This window comes from Boleophthalmus pectinirostris, unplaced genomic scaffold (genome assembly GCF_026225935.1).
Source record: "Boleophthalmus pectinirostris isolate CB_2022bp ecotype Guang Dong unplaced genomic scaffold, ASM2622593v1 HiC_scaffold_3, whole genome shotgun sequence".
In the NCBI taxonomy this organism is placed as follows: Eukaryota; Metazoa; Chordata; class Actinopteri; order Gobiiformes; family Gobiidae; genus Boleophthalmus; species Boleophthalmus pectinirostris.
Genome location: NW_026571299.1, coordinates 6665290 through 6683452, shown reverse-complemented (window position 1 = coordinate 6683452; position 18163 = coordinate 6665290). Strand labels below are relative to the sequence as shown.

Sequence of the window (18163 nt, the reverse complement as noted above, 5' to 3'; positions counted from 1 at the left end):
TCCTGGGCGTTTTTTTTTTTTTTTGAGTCCCAAAAGGACGACATGTCCAAGAAAAAGATACACACAAACTCACTTCCCTGTTAGACACAGTGTACTTTTCTTTCATCTGTGGTTAAATACACTGTGAGGACTGTACAGGCTGGTGACAGCAGAGAAAAAGCTTTCTGAACGAGACACAGACAGACCCAGACTCACCTGCAGACCAGACTCACCTGCAGACACAGACTCACCTGCAGACACAGACTCACCTGCAGACACAGACTCACCTGCAGACAGACACAGACTCACCTGCAGACAGACACAGACTCACCTGCACCTGACCTGCTCAATGCTGTTTATCATTCACAGAACAATTACGGGTCTCCAGCAAAACTACTGTTCTAAATACTACTACTACTAACACACCTACTACTTACAATGGAAGCACTACAGTTAATAGCAGCACCTCCCAGCCAACCACTCCGACAGGTAAGTGAGGGACTTCATCAGGAGCAGCATTATTCAAGTAAAAATACTCTTTGATTTTGGTTTTGTTCAGACCAGGTTAAGACCAACACATACCCAATAAATTTCACAATACTAATACTGCTACTATTACTACACTAGACTATTATTCCCAAAGTAAAACCATCTATGTTTTTCACTAAGTTTCATGTGTCTCCTCCAAGGGTCTAACAACACTGACATCTCCAGCATTTTATCCCAGATCCAGCAGCTGCTGATCCAGTCACAGGTCAGTAGAGGGCGCTAGTAGCAGCAGCACAAGTAGTAGTACTAGTAATAGTAATAGTACTAGTAGAAGTAGCAAATTCTAGTAACAGCAGCAGCAGCAGCAGCAGCAGCAGCAGCAGCAGCAGCAGCAGAGTTTTCAGGAGTTGTGGAGGCAGCAGATGTAAACACTTCTCTTCATATCCCTTCATGTTACTGAAAGGGTTGTCGACTATCCCAGAAAAAAAATACATAACACACAAAGCCTGTGTATTTGTAATTTATTTTATATATTTTATTATATATTCCATTTTATTGTGCTGAATGAATAGTATAGTATACTGTTTGTGATCTAATGGTATATGCAGTACATTAAAACTACCTGGATGCCCTCCCACATGCTCCCCTCACTCCCCTCCCCTGCTCCCTGTATGAACTCAGCCTAAAGCAGCACTTCTACACACCTCCATTTCATTTTGTGACCAACTTATTCCCATTGTGCTGCTTTGGTTAGTTAATAAAGTTAGTCACCAGAACTATCAGAGCTCTCGCTCTGCACATGAACAAATGTGTTCTGTTTCACTTCAATACGGACAAAGATTCTGTTTTCCAATTATGGAGCGATTCCACATTTTATGTAGCAGAAGAAGAAGAAGTTGGATCTTATAAATGCAGTCAGAACACAGCACTCAAACTATTATAATATTAACAGTAACAGTATCTTGCCTCCAGTCTTTGCGGGAAACCAATTGTGGGGCGTGCTGTGCCTAAATATCGGGTGGAGTAGGTGCAAGTGCGAGTGTGATGTGACACGTTAAGAGAATTGCCAGAATGATAAACTAGTCCACTGAAAAACAACATATGTAACATATTCAAGGCATAAAAAGTCGTCTTTTATTTTATAAATATATGATAAATGCATAACATTCATATGTTCGTGCACCATCCGGATGCCCTGCTGCAGCAGAGCACAGCCCCGCGGCCGCTTCCTGTATCGGCTCAGTTCTGCTCTATAGTTTGGTTTAATCACAATCTGTACATAAGATGCTCATTCACATGAGGTCATTGAGCACTATCCTAAAGTGTGTTTTCTTACCCTGTCTGCAGGGTACTGCTCATAGTGCGGCACCTTCTTCTATAAGCGCAGGTCGTGCAGTGACCCTCCCCGTGTGTTAATAGTTTAAACTAGGTCCGTGCGCAAAGCAGTAGAATCAGAAACATTTATATGACAATAAACATTTTCCATAATTCTCTGACCTGTTTGGGACCAGATCCAGTGGACACCCATGAGACTAGAATGCAAACGTTCTGCAGTAGCAGCAGTGGAAACTTGTACCTCAGATGTGAGACATGGGACAGGCGGGAACAGGAGCGTTCAGGGGGAGAGAGGAGATTAGTGGGTCTTATGTGGGCTGGGAGGTGCACAAGAAAGACACCGCTCTGCTGTGTAACGGGAGGCACAAGAACGTAGGAACACAGAGAAAACTGGCTGACGTGAGTGAACACAGAACACAAGCACAGCCAGTTCTGTGACGGCCCATCCAAAATTCTATAATCGTGGTGCCTCTCCTGGTGCGTACTTGTGTCATGGGGCTCTGGAGTTGTACCCATATATTTTTTTTTCCCCCTTTTTTCCCCACACCCCTCTTTTCATAATTTTGTAATGAAGACTGCAGACAGTACCCACGCTGGCAATGATTTTAAATGCCACACCATATATGTACTTGTACTGTCCCACTCCAACCCCCAGCAGTACAGCCCAACCTACAACACCCTCTCATTAACAGTTGCGCTTTTGCAAAGACTGGTGGTAAGATAGGGCCTTATATTTTATTGAAGTTTTTTTTGCCCCCTGTAATTTTATTATTGACAAATTTAACAGTAGACTACAGTCAGCTCTGGATCTGGTTGCTCCACTCACAACTAAAAACATCAAAACAAACTAAAACCTCCATGGAGAAGTGAAGATTTGACAAAATCCAAGAGGGAGTGCAGAACGGAGATGGAGAAAAAACAAAATTACAATAAACCACCAGTTATTCAGAGATCAACAACAGACCTACAAGAAAGCAATAAAAAATGCTAGAAACCTCTATTTCTCCACAATAATCTCCAACCACAAAAATAATCCAAAAGTTTTCTTTTCAACCATTGACAACATCTTAAACCCTGATTTTAGCACGTTTTACTTGACACCCACTGACTCTCTCTGTGAGCAATTTGCAAACCACTTCATGGGAAAGATAAACACTATAAGATATGATATTTTATCTTGTCAAAGCTCTGTTTTAGTACATTTGAGTGTTTGTCTAGACCAGAGGAAACACTGGACAGTTTTGTCCTGGTTAATGCTGAGATGTTGGACAAAGTTTTCTCCTCAGTGAGGCCCACCACATGTCTTTTAGATCCAATCCCTACCCCATTTTTTAAGTAATTTTATGGATCTTTTAGGGATGAGCTTTTATCCATGATGAATTGCTCTCTTCAGACGGGGGTCTTTCCCACTGCCTTCAAAACTGCAGTGGTGAGGCCCCTGCTGAAGAAGAGCAATTTAGATTTTAATGATTTTAACAACTACCGACCAGTGTCAAACTTACCATTTTTAAGCAAACTTTTAGAAAAACTTGTTTTTATCCAACTAAATAATTTTTTAGACAATCACAACATTTTGGAAAAATTTCAGTCTGGTTTTAGGGTGAACTACAGCACCAAGACTGCCCTGGCAAAGATTTTAAATGATTTTAAAATGTGATTCAACACACACGACACAAAAAGTGACCGTGTTGGTTCTACTGGATCTGAGCGCTGTCTTTGATACAGTAGACCACACTATTCTTTTAACTTGCCTAAAAGACCTCGGGCTCTCCGGTGCTGTTCACAAATGGTTCACATCCTACCTCACAGACAGAACATTTATGGTGAGTGTAGACACATGCTCCTCCAAGGTCCATAAAATTACATGTGGTGTGCCCCAGGGCTCCATTTTAGGCCCTGTGCTTTTTAACTTGTACATGCTCCCTCTTGGTGGTGTCATCAGGAAACATGGAATCAACTTCCACAACTACGCAGATGATACGCAGCTTTACATTTCAATGTCTCCCGATGACACCAGACTAATGGATGCTCTTTTTAACTGCATTCTACAAATTAGATCTTGGATAGCAGAAAAATTTCTCCAGCTTAACCAGGACAAAACTGAGGTTTTAGTCATTGGTCCTGAGGCCCAGAGATAGAAACTTTTACCCAAACTACAAGCACAGTGTTTTAACCCATTTCCTCAAGTGAAAATCCTGGGCGTCATTTTTGACTCTGAGCTGACTTTTATCCCACACATTAAGAACATCACAAAAATTGTTTTTTATCACCTAAAAACATAGCCAGAGTCCGCCCCATTCTCTCTCTGGCCAACATGGAGACACTGATGCTTTTATCACCAGTTGAATAGACGACTGTAATGTCCTGCTCTCTGGTCTTCCCAAAAAAGTATTTCAGGTTTGCAATTATTACAACATTCAGCAGCATGTGTCCTGACGAGGACCAGAGGGCGGGACCACATTACACCGATTTTAAAATCACTGCATTGGCTCCCTGTGAGTTTCAGGATCGATTTTAAAGTTCTTTTACTGGTTTTTAAATGTCTTAATGGTCTTGGGCCTTCTTATCTTTCAGAACTGCTTTTACCCTACGAACCCTCGTGGACCCTGCGCTCCTCCGGCAGCAGGCTCCTGGTCATTCCCAAAGTCAGGACACACACTCACAGAGAGGCGTCTTTTCTGTACTATGGCCCTAGTCTATGGAACTGCAGCCGGAGGAGCTCAGGACCAAAGAGAACGTTCATGTTTTTAAGAGAAGGCTCAAGACCCACCTTTTTAGTTTAGCTTTTGATTGAAATCTTATACTTTTACTTGTTTCTAGTGTATATATTTTATTATATTTATTTATTTGTGGCATATTTTTAGGATTTCCAGTGTTTCCTCTGTAGGAGCCTCTGCATCAGGAGCAGAGGTCGGCTGTGGCTGCCGGGTTCTGTCCCGTGGGCTCCTGGTGGAGGGTTGGTGCTTGGGCTTCATCTCTCCCCTGGGCCCTGTGATGGTTCCTGGTGGTGGCGGACGTCTCTCTACTGCTGATGTAGACGGCTCCTCTGATGGTGCTTTCTCAACTGGTTCACCTGTATTCAGCCTCACATTTTACTATGTGTCGTTTTATTTATTTTACCGTGTTAGTGTGTGTGTGTGTTAGTGTGTGTGTGTGTGTGTGTGTGTTGGGGTGTGTGTGTGAGTGTGTGTTAGGGTTGTCTAGTTGGGTGGGGTCGGGCAGGTGTGGGCATTGTTTTGGTGGGTGGGTTATAAATAAAGTTTGATTTGATTTGATATATGTTTTGTATTGCATCACCAGAGTTTGGACCCTATGATATGGAATATGGACACACGACTGGAGATGCTTTTTGATTATCTCAATCAAAATGTTTCATATCTTCAAAAAGAAGATCAGATTACGGCTACCACCATCTTGGCAGTTGTTGACATCCTTAAAGAGACCTCTGTTGTTAGGACTAATGTCACTGCTCGACTCATGAAGGTGCTGATGCCTGGTTTGAGTAGATATTACATAAAATATCATTACATTTAAACAGTATCACTGATGCTCCTCTTTTGTCTGTAGAATGTTCTGAAGACAGTGGATGTCCTTGTTTCTGAGGAGGCATTCGGCTCCTGGCACTCTCTGTCTCCAAACAGCGGCTTCAATGCCACCTCCAACCTCCTGAGGGCACTGGAGGATCTGTCAGCATCTTTAGAAGGAGAGATCTCCATCTCCACTCCACACATACAGCTGAAAAAAAGCAGCTTCAACAGACCTTACACAGAAGACCTGAGCCCCACTGTTTATATTGAGATCCCAGGCACACAGAGAGATCCCAGACAGACAGGTGCCTTCATCACCACCATGACCTTCTCCACACTGGGCGCTCTGACGCCCTCCCCTGTCCTCCCATACTCAGACAACGGTACCATCAAAACAGACGTGGTCCTGGTCACAGTTCCTTATCAGCAGATCCATGACGTGGATGTGAGGTTCAAGATGAAGACCTTCTCTTCAAGTTTGCACCGCTGTGTGCACTGGGACCATAAGCTGAAGGGATGGACCGATAATGGATGTTACACTAAAAGAAAAGACGACAGTGTGTTTTGTAACTGCAGTCGCCTCAGCAGTTTCTCAGTTCTGGACACTTACATTCATATACCTTTTAGAGAATATGGATATAGCACACATGTTTTATTAGGAGCCGGAGTAAATGCATTCTGCATTCTGATATGCTTCTTACTGGAGGGATGTTTTTGGAATTACATAAGTACAAACCCCACCTCTCTGATGAGACATGTGACCATCATAAACACGGCCCTCTGCCTGCTGGTGGAAGACTGTATCCTCATCTCTTTATCGTATGATTCTGTCACCTTTTCCAATCACTGGGAATGTGGCTCCTTAATATTTTTCTGGAACTTTTTTGACTTTTCCTATTTCTTCTGGATGCTCGTTTCATGCCTGCTGCTTTTCTGCACAACTTCCTTGACCTTCTCCCACATGTCCAATGTTAAAATGTTCACCTTTGGTTTTGCTGTGGGGTACGGAGCCTCCACTGCTGATGGCCACCATCACAGTAGCCTTCACAGCACCACAAGGCCTGTATGTCACTGAGGACGGCTTGTGTTTACTGGTCAAAGGAAGCTCCAAGACTTTTTTGTACTTGGCTGTACCAGTGCTGACCATAGTGCTGGCCAACTTTGTGCCGCTCAGTGTGGTTCTGTCCAGAATAGTCCGCAATAGCAGAGCGGTTTTCAGGGTGGCTAATGGCAAACTACTGGTACGCCTGGTCTTTCTTCTGATCTCCTTCCTGTTGTTTGGGCTGCCTCGTGTAATTGCCCTGTTTCAATTCAATGTGTCTTCTGGATCAACTGCATCCAAGAGATTGTACATCACCTTTGCAATCTTCAATTCACTTCAGGTGTGTAGATAACAGGCTTGTGTTGTTTTAAAGAGCCAAAAGTGTCCCTCCTCTGTGTCCTGCAGCATCACAGCAGCCTCCAGGGGGCGCCAGGCGAACACAGCAGGAAAAGTCTCACTCTCAGTCCGCTCTGGTGTTTCAGTCGCTGATGAAATGGTTGTGGAAAGTGGAAAAACAAACCCACAATCCAACAGTCCTTTACTTGTGACCTTTGAACTGCACATGCTGCACTTCTTAATTGGTCAAAATCCCATGATATGATGTTAAAAACTGAGCTCAAAAAAGAAAAAAATGTTTCATGTGAGGCAAGTAGCCACAAAAGCACCACCACAGTTGCCACCACATATGATCCATGTTATGTTGCTGTATTTTCATCAAAAACAGACCTGGAGTTGAGTTTTGGTTCATTCACACATGTTTAACATATTTAGACAGAGTTCAGAAAACATTCTGTTCGACCTTGTGATGTCATATGATAACCCATTACATACAACCCTCCACTGTTTTTAAACCCATTACACCTTCACTAGAATCATTTAACAGCTGTTAACTTGAAAATTACCACTACTTGTAGACAGTGCAATAATGCACGGCTAGTCAAATGATAGTTAGTATGAAAGAAACAAAACACATCTCCATTTTTTTGAGGAGGTAACAACATTACAGCACATCTTAAAGCTCACAGGAGTCAAATCTGTGTACTATAGGACTTTTAAATTACAGTCTACAACAGGGGTGTCAAACTTGCCCGGATCAGAAAACTCATGGCATATATTCTCCAAAAATAACAATAAGTTCAAATATTTGTGCAGAGAAACACAAATCTATTACAGAATTTTTTTTTTAATTGATGAACTCTTTCTTTTACAAAATATTGTAAGATTATGAACAACCTGAAACTTTAAGAAAACTACAATTTCAACACAATGTCTTAACATGAACTTGTTTAACATTAACTTGTATAAATAGGAATAAGTCAATTTTTGTTGTAAAATTCTGCACTCGGCTCCACTTTTCTCATGTTGGACATTTTTCTGATGAGGGTGTCACGGTCAACAGTCAAAACGATCGTCCTTTAAGAGCGTTTGGAAAGAGACAAGTCTTCATTTGTGCTGCTCTGGTGGGAGGGGCCACGTACAGAGACACTGGAGACGCTGTGATAAACACCACAGAAAATTTACAAGATTTTAATAGAAAATATAATTAAAATATTTTAGTAGAAAATCAGCAGAGGGCCAGATTAAAGGTCTTGGAGGGCTGGATCTGGCCCTCGGGCCTTATGTTTGACACCTGTGGTCTACAATATGTGCCACAATATGCACTTAAATGCACTTTTCACTAGGAAGGACCACGCCACAACAATCGAATATAATGAAGATATTTATTGATGGATATATTGATTATATATTGATGGATAGATGTGATGGCTGGAGGGAGATGTTAGGATGGGGGTACAGTCTTCAATCCAAGGGGTCGAGAGAGGTGACCCAGACTTCGGGATAGGCCGTATACATGGGGCTTCTGGGTAACTGAAGGCGTGGTCGAGATAAGATGTGGGTGGCTGAAGAGGAGGCTGAGGCGTGGTCCAGCTCTGGAATCTCAGTTAGTCATATTAACTAGAGCCCGACCGATATGGATTTTGTTGTGACCGATATGATACCGATATAATGGGAGTTGGAGCTGCCGATAGCCGATATATATTTAGTGATGTAAAAATTCACTGTATGTCTTGAATTATTAAAAAAAAAACATAGGTTTGGCTCATGTGGATTTTAAATTGGGTTTATTTAGGCAACATTTATTGTTATTCTGCCTCTTTACATGATATGTCATAGGACTAAACCAGAACTGAACCAGGGCTGAGTGTCAGGACTCGGTATCTATCTCTCTCCCTCTCTCGATCCCAAGATTAGTCCTGGTTTATTTATTTTACGCTGAATATATTTATGCAAGTTTTTTTTACCCTATGCACATGCATATTTTTGAAAGTTTCGTTCTGAGCCGCTGCCGCTGTCAAACTACCACGAGTCTGCACGCGTCGTGAAGAGAAAAAAAGTGAGAGAAAGAGAAAACACGGCTCCCAATCCCAATTAGGATCAGGCTCCCGTTGTTCTCTTCAAAGAGCCGGCTCTAAGAGTCGCTTCGTTTGCGACCAACCCATAACTCCTAGCTAGTAAATAAACATTCGCTATTAGCCTTTAGGGTTAGGCCTTAAATGCTGTATGCTGCGGTAATTAATTATATGCGCAAATTTCATCATTCACACGTCTATTCACAGCTCATTTACATATCAATGCAGGTCCAGTAACAAATATACGACCAATATAGTCACTTTACAATAGACCAATAGAAAACAGCCTGTTTATGTGCGGAAGCTACAGCAGCTAATCACTAACAAAACCTAAACTAGCTTCAAAGTTGATGTATTTCCAACACTCACCGCTCACACAGGCTCCTCCTCACATCACAACTCTGCACTAATAAAAGTCCTTTTAATCCAGACTCAAACCGATTGTCTGTAAAAAGAATATAATCTCAGTGTTGCACACATGGATCTATGTCTGTGCGTGTAAACAAACACACGTGACTCTGGTGGTGTGTTCAGGGACAGTACAGACACACACACTGACAAATGACTCCACAGATAAATACTGATGCAGAGCCACATATCAGGACATTTATCTGTCTGTAAATTGGATTAAATGAGCATAATGTAGAGAGTCTAAGATTTATAACGGGGTATAACATATCGGCCCCTATCAGCAAGCATATCGGCCGATAGCTGATATGCTTCCAGTTGCTCATATCAGCCGATAATATAGGCCAACCAATATATTGGTCGGGCTCTAATATTAACCCTGCGTTTTATTATCCTTCTGAAGCAGTTTTCTGAGGAAGCTGCCTAGCGACACGCGTGACATGCCCCTTTTCCTGGGATGGCGCAACTCGGACACTTTGGCGGTTTAAAAGACAGTTTTAGTCACTCGTATCACTGCAGTACCTCAATGCCTCCATATCACTGCCTATAGATATGATATGATATGATAAAACATACTTTTGTAGATGGTCTTGAAGCTGAAAGATGAATTAGAGACAGAGGGTGTAGTTGAGATAGGCCTGTATAAATAGGGCTTCTGGGTAATTGAAGGTGTTTTGCTGGAGAAGAGCAAGTGTAGATAGGGGGTAAGTGCAAACAGAGCTTTTCTGAGCACTCTAGTCTTAAATGCAGGACATTTAAGGGGTTACTTAACATGCAGGAATCAGTCTAAAATGATACATGAGTTACCACAGCCCCTTTCTGTATAAACACCTGCATTTTTTTTCCAGGGATTGTGGATTCTGGTGTTTGGACCACTTTTCGATTCTAAGGTATGTTAAAGACCTTTGCAGATTTTCTTTATTAAATGGCCTGTACCTGATTTCAAACTATGAGTCAGGAACATGTTTTTGAGGCTACGTTTATATGATGACGGGCTGAACAGAAGACGCAAAAGTGGCGGCGCGTCCTCACTTTTTATCCTGCGTTTAGACAAGCGTTTTTGGGAGGTAATCTGCGTGCATACGGTGATGCAAAAGTGTGTGGAATTCGAATGGGTATGCATGTCAGTTTTCTGTGTACTGTATGTATGTGATGTAAATGTGTACGTGACGTGAGCAGGTCTGACCAGAGTTTTGCATCTTGGGCAGTGTAGACAGAAACGCTACGGCGGAGCGTATTCAACTTTTCCATTATGGAGGGTGGTTTCAGAATTTTGCGTTGCCCCAAAAACACAGTCAGCGTCTAAACGAAAGACACTTCCAATAAAATATTTTGTTGTTTTTACCCACAACCATTCTTGTGTGAACAGGCCCTTATATTTGAACCTTTAGCCCCGTCCAATTTTGTCCTTTTGGCTGCTGTGACATTGCACCATGCACGGCGTATTAGTTATTACCTGAGAAAATGCTGTGTAAACTTGATTCTTTTTTTCACTCTCACAGTATTTTTTTGTATATGTACATGAAGTAATTTATTTATTTATTTTTTCCAATAGATAAAATTGATCATGTACAAAATGTGTCAGAGAACTCCAGATCAGGAAATGTAAGTACACATGTGTTTACATACACATCAATATCACGGTTATGATCTGTTTTTTTGAGTATCCCGGTTTCGTCATTGTGCATGTAAACGCAGTAACCCGGTTTAAGTATCCCGATTATAGCAGTATCCTGGTTATTAGAAACCGAGATACTGTAGCTGGTATATTCCGAAAGTAACCGAGATACTGTGGCATGTAAACGCAGTATCCCGGTTACTGCAACATAAAGTTGAGTGCACATGCGTCCAAAAGACAAAAACTTTTCAGTCTTTTCATCACAACAGTAGCGACATAAATAAAGTGACTGTACATCAGTGAAATCACTGCGCTAAACCTGCACACGTACGATCGCTGAAAAGTTAAACATGAACCATCTCCTAAACGACATGCGCACAGAACAGACTCACCATCATCAGCACATCTTCTGTCACAGAAAAAAACACACATAATCCACAGAGTCGTGTCCTTTAGTCCAACAGAAGCTGAACCGCATCAGCGGCACAAGGAAAGGATTGAGCTGTTTTTATCAGTGTTAACAGTTTATGCAAATTAGCCAGGCGGTTTTAAGTTTTGTTTCTGTAAAACGTAAACAATTGTGATCAGAGCTGAATTATCTGATCAAACAGCTGATGTGGTTCTACAGTGGTTATGGTTTATATGTTGTAAAGTTGGGTTTATTTATGGAGAAGATTTTAATAAAAAATCTGCTGCAGTGTTTGGTTTGATCAGCACAGTGGATTGTGGGATACCTCATAGCTCCATAAAACTGGTTAAACCTCCCGAGCTTGGTTGTTTGTATTTTTCCTGGTTTATTAAATTAGATAAAGTAAAATTTTGCGCTTGCACATTTGTAAGATCATGTCAAGAAACCGGGATACTCCATTTGATCATGTTCACAGGGATATGAGTGTCCCGGTTTCTCAGCGCCCATGTGTACACAGTATCCCGAATACTGACATAACTGGAATATAGGGAATAACCGGGATACTGATGTGCATGTATACACACTCATTGTTATGACTTGTTATGTTTTGACTTGTAAAAAATGAACATGCTGTATATTTATTTCTAATTATCTCCTCCACCATCACTCCCCTTTAGTCCTCCAGAGCGTAATAAAATAATGATCCAAACTAGAAATGACTAACCTTAAATTATTATTTCTGTGCAGATTGTAGAAAGCCAAGACTCAAAACTAAAGTGCAAAAAACAAGACTGTGCACGCCACTCGGAGGATCAAGATGGGATTACACTTTATTTACATTTTGCCAAAGTGGTACATTTTTGCAATGTTCTGATCATAAAGAGGGAGTATTTTACTTCCACGGGATATTCAACTGTTAACACATAATATATTTAGATCACCATGTTTGTTTTTCAGGTTTGTGAAGTTGTTGTGTACAGTTTTGCATCATGTTTTGTATATTTCTGGAGAATGGGTGATGTAGGCTTGTAAGCGGAGCGTTCCCAGAATCTTACAGCTAAATGCAAAGAGGGTTTTTTATAAAGCCCAGTAAAGATCACTAGATTCAGGAATGTTTTTGTTTTTATTATCACATGATAAAAGAATGAAATATGAATCAACACAACATTTATCTGCTCCACGCTCTGCCGGAGACTCAACTACCAACATATTCAAATTTTTGTGAGATGATATCTGGAAATTAGTGATGCGTGGGTTGGAAAACTCAATGAGAAGAAGTAAAGCCGGTGCAGGTGGGTCAGGTCCTATCATAGCAAGGTTTGGGTCGGGTCCCAATATTTGAACCCATTTCTTTGGTTTGGTTTTGGTGGGTCGGGTCTGACCTGTGCATCACTACTAGATATGCCTTGTGTCTTTTGTTTTAGAGTAATTTTTCTTGTATTTATCAATGTTATTATTTGTTTGTGTGTGTGTGTGTGTTTTAATAAACTATTAAACTTTTGTGCTTCTCTCTGAGATCTTATTGCTTAGCCTGGAATGTTGCACTGTATGGCATTAACTGCATCTATAAAGCATTTATTTAATTACACGTCTGAGGGAGAAGTCTCAGGTCTTATCGTTCTTAAATCCAGTGACAGATTCAGAGGATCCGTTGGGTCACAGCCATAATCTGTAAAGTCCATGTCTCTATCAGTGGAGGAAGAAGTTTTATTTGGGCACATGACATTTCCTGACTGGTTGTCTGGGTGATCTCTTACATCCCATAGTACAGTCCCATCAGAACCTGCAGATCCAGTCTGGTCATCACTGGGTCATGTGACCTGACTCTATAATATGTCAGTGTTGAACTCTTTCCTCTGCACTTCTCCTGCTGTGGATCTGATGCTCTCCAGACACCAGTGAAAAAGTAAGTGTCCACTTAACTCACTGTTTTAGGACAGGTTCATGTTTTTCTGACTTGGTTCGGTGGATTAAACCTGAGCTAAATATTTACCACAGTTTTGCATCACTTATTGGAGAAACTACAGGCAAAACACATTTTACAGTTTTCTGTTTTATGATCAGTTTGGTCTCGTAGCATTTACGCTTTCATGTCTATTCTGCATTGAAAGATGTTTTAATATTTAATTTAACTCATCGTTTCTTGGGCCATTGTAACTTCAAAGGGCGTTTTCTCAAAATGTATTTTTCTCCCCATGGGGACGTAAGGGTCACCCCTTAAGTTAGTTAGGGTATTTATACCATATTTCCATTTGTGAAAACCTGGACACCTTACCAGGGGTGGAGCCTCGACATTGAGCTACTCTCACCTCACAACCTGTGCACATGACCTCCCACTTGTCCCGACCGGGACGGAAAACGGAGAATTTCACATTTCCACTTCGGCATGCTGCAGTCTGACCGACTGTTTGTGTCTGCTCGCTCCTTCTGAGTGCACAGAGAGTTACAAGAGACGCTCAATTTAATAGCCCCAATGAAAGATCATGAAAACTCGGACATTTCCACCACTTAAAAAAAGGAAAAAAACAGACGCCCAGGACAGGACATGTTTGGTCACCCTAAAGTTAGCACTAAACTTTCCAATCTTTAATTAAGATTTTGACAAAATGTACAGGATTTTTTATGCAATTCCAGTCCTGATTTGATGAAGTTTAACCTCTAGAAAGTGATATCTAGTTTACTCAAATACTAAATAAGATATTCAAAACCACTCTATATTTTTTTCCTGTTTAATATACCAACAAAAAAGCAAAAAAAAAAAAAAAAAAAAATCCTGGCTCCATCTGAGATTCATATGTCCCACAAGGTTGTTTTTAGACATTGGGGGAGGATTTTAGATTATGTGAGCACCATAGACTCCTGTATTAATGGGAAACACTGTTTGCTTTAGTCTTTGTTTAAAGTCTAGTTTCTGTGTAACAGTTAAGGAACCTCTGTATGTCACATCTGCTGTCCAGAGTAAAACTCAAGTAACAAAAGTAGGAGTAAATAAAAGAGGCCAGTTGTAAAGTCAGGTGGTCTTGGCTGGACAGGTGACGGCCTCACAGCAAGAAAGTCTCAGTTTCAACTCCCCAACATGTAATTATGCTGCCTTCATGTGTTATAGGAATTATGGTAAATATGACTTGCCCCGAGGGAAATTGCAAATGAACGGCCTTGGTGCCTGAGTTTCACAGATGAAAATAACCTTCGGTGGACAACAGTGAATGAAGAAAATTTGCCTGTATAATTATGTTTCAGTAACAAGTTCAATGCACGTTTAGCCCCACTAAAGTCATTCTCACACACACAATGCCACACGGCTCTTCTCCAGATATTCCACTGCTGACCAGTTTGTGTGAACGTGTGTCCCAACTGTGTCCTCTCCAGACATGAGGTTGGAGTTTTGATGCGTTCTCTTCTTGCTGTAGCAGATGAATTAGCAAGTCTAAAGCTGTTTGACCCAAGTAACAAGTCAGAATAAACTCTGGGTCCACCAGGTTTCACTTCACTACGACAACAAAGCACTTGAACACAACACACTCGTAATTTACATTTTACAAGTGGGAAGGATGATCTTCCCCACACCACATGAAGGCAGCGTAAGACTTATTTACACCTCCAGAGCTGTTAAACAATATATCTAAACTGGGGTAAGACACATTTTCAATCAATCAATCAATCAATCAAACAAACTTTATTTATAAAACAAAATGTAACACAAAGTGCTTTACAGTGATTAAAAACAATCCCACATTTCCTTCCGCATTTCCTTTTGCTCAAATACAGGGGAGAAAATCAGATCCAGACCCTTTAAAGTAAAGTTCCACCTCTTCTGTGTTTTCTGAAGGTCATGGCCAGCAGACGGATCCTCTTGGTGATCTTAATGATGGTTTGGATGCTGGAGATACACGTCACCACTCCACAGGTAACTGCTGCCTCACACCCACAGACAGAAGTGGACTAAATGAGTGTGACGTCACCCACAGCGTTCGGCTCCAGTCAAATGAAGCTCACAGACGCTGGCAATTACGAAATAAAATAACAAAATAATAACGAAATAAACACCAGGATCACGTAACGTGTGTTAATACAAACATTTTAAGACCAAAATGATGAGGCTCACAGCAGCAGTTACAGAGAAAGCGCCGACAATATTTGTTTTATATACAGTCTGTGCTCACACCTGTAAGTCTGCACTGTGATCTGGATTTAGAACTTAAAATGTTGTGTTATTTTCATTTTGTGTTGAGTTTCACACTAATTCCCTAAAATCTGCACCAGCAGACTTTCCACGGAGCTGCCTGTCTCTACTGTTGTTATGACAACAGGAGCACGGCTCAGGAATATGGAGCAAAGAGTTTTGTCTTTTGGGTTTGACCCGATTTGGACGTCTGTCTCTGTCAGGACAGATGATGTTCCAAAATCCAAAAATAATTTCTAAATGCAAAACTCTGCGGTCCAAGCTCAGCTGCTTCATGCACAGAAAACAAAAACAGACTGGACCAAAAATTTAAGTGTTTAAGACCCCTTAGACTAGGGCACAGAACATGTTTTATCCTGTATTTATTGCAGGATAGTGTTGAGATGTCAGACTATTCCCATGCCGCGATTACATGTGTTTGAGTTTGCATTAACTACAAACTTTTACCACTGGGATTTATAAATTTATCTCCCCTAATATGAAGTCAGTTTTCATCAAATAAAACAGTTTGTAGAGTTTAAAACATGAAGAATTGAGTTATGACTTAGAATCTCTTTACAGTAGTTATATAACTTAATATAACTGTAAGAAACTTAATAAATGTTGGCACATTCAGGTAGGTGATCAAAGGAGCTGTCCGTGCAAGGAGGGAAGGCGGAGTTTAGACACACGGTGCAGGAGAAGCGCTGCTGATTGTGTCCATGGAAATGTAATAAGATCTTATAGTAGATCCATAATTGTATCTGATCAATGAGCAAAGACTAAGAAAACTGTCCCACACAAAACTCAACTGACAAAGTCAAAATCCTGGGCATTTTGGGGTCATATAAAAAATTTATTCTGGTCATTTTTTTGAGTCCCAAAAAAGAGGACGTAAATCTACCTTGTGTAAAATGCTGTAAATCTGACTTCTCCTGAACTTCTTCTGACCTTTTTAGAACTTACCTGGGAGTGGACTGAGCTCGAATCTGTTGGTTCTTCTCCAAGGTCAGTGTGATATTTAGTCTCTGCGTGTAGAACTTTAGAACCTCATGTCTCTTAGCAGCAAGGGCTTTTTTCCCTGTAGTTAACACTTTTTTGTGGGGTTTTGTGAAGGTCTTTTGAAGGTCAGAACCAGAGCTGTAAAGAACACAGCCACTCGGACCTCACCGCTTCCTAGGGCCGCAATCAAATTTGACACCATATTTGACCAAATGTGCAGTTTTATTCAGTGCAGCAACTTGCCGACTTAAATCAGCAGTGGCGTCAATGAACAAACCCCTGTGAATACACACAAACTTACTTCCCTGTTAGACATAGTGTTCTTTTCTTTCACCTGTGGTTAAATACACTGTGAGGACTGTACAGGCTGGTGACAGCAGAGAAAAAGCTTTTTTGAACGAGACACAGACTCACAGCAGACCCAGACTCACCTGCAGACCCAGACTCACCTGCAGACACAGACTCACCTGCAGACGACACAGACTCACCTGCAGACACAGACTCACCTGCAGACACAGACTCACCTGCAGACAGACAGACTCACCTGCAGACACAGACTCACTGCAGACACAGACTGCAGACCAGACACCTGCAGACCCAGACTCACCTGCAGACACAGACTCACCTGCAGACAGACACAGACTCACCTGCAGACAGACACAGACTCACCTGCAGACACAGACTCACCTGCAGACACAGACTCACCTGCAGACAGACACAGACTCACCTGCAGACACAGACTCACCTGCAGACACAGACTCACCTGCAGACCCAGACACCTGCAGACAGACAGATCACCGAGACAGACTCACCTGCAGACACAGACTCACCTGCAGACAGACACAGACTCACCTGCAGACACAGACTCACCTGCAGACACAGACTCACCTGCAGACACAGACTCACCTGCAGACACAGACTCACCTGCAGACAGACACAGACTCACCTGCAGACAGACACAGACTCACCTGCAGACACAGACTCACCTGCAGACACAGACTCACCTGCAGACACAGACTCACCTGCAGACACAGACTCACCTGCAGACACAGACTCACCTGCAGACAGACACAGACTCACCTGCAGACAGACTTGCCAGACGGAGGCAGGTGCAGACTTGCCACTGATTTTAAGTTGATCCAAACTGCTTCCTCAGACTGTGTCAAAACAACCTGATAAAGACAGATGTGGTTTTAAAACTGTGGATGGAGCAAAAGATAAAAAAGTTTTTTGCGCAGGGCCCTCAGAGATGTGAAATGAAAGATAAACATATTTGTATAGACATAAACAGAATTTGTATATGCCAGCACATGTGCAAAACAGAAAAAAAAAAGAACAAAACACTTTTCATAAATGACCTGATCAATGCTGTTTATCATTTACAGGAGTAATATGGGTCTCCGGCACTACTAATGTTCGATATCCTAATCCTCCTCGTCCTCCTCATCCTCCTCCTTTTCGTCGTCGTCTTCGTCCTCCTACTCCTCCTCCTCCTCCTCCTCCTACTCCTCCTACTCCTACTACTACTCTTACTACTACTACTCCTACTAATACTACTACTACTACTACTCCTACTAATACTACTACTAGTACTCCTCCTCCTACTACTCTTACTACTACTACTCCTACTACTACTACTTCTACTACTACTACTCCTACTACTACTCCTATTACTACTACTACTACTAATGCTACTACTCCTCCTCCTACTACTACTACTATTACTACTATAACTACTCTCACTACTACTATTACACCTACTACTTACATTGGAAGCACTG

General features: G+C 41.6%; 1 protein-coding gene across 1 annotated transcript in view; it reads left to right on the top strand.

Annotated features, from left to right (window-relative positions):
- Positions 1-688: 688 nt before the first annotated feature.
- Positions 689-18163, top strand: part of LOC110166075 (adhesion G protein-coupled receptor F5-like) — a 19932-nt gene continuing 2457 nt past the window's right edge. Inside the window, exons 1-5 of the mRNA XM_055160084.1 lie at positions 689-733; positions 5104-5286; positions 5371-6159; positions 6341-6571; positions 15048-15125. Coding sequence (XP_055016059.1) covers positions 5116-5286; positions 5371-6159; positions 6341-6571; positions 15048-15125 — 1269 coding nt within the window. The 5' untranslated portion in view covers positions 689-733; positions 5104-5115. The remainder of the gene's footprint in view (positions 734-5103; positions 5287-5370; positions 6160-6340; positions 6572-15047; positions 15126-18163) is intronic.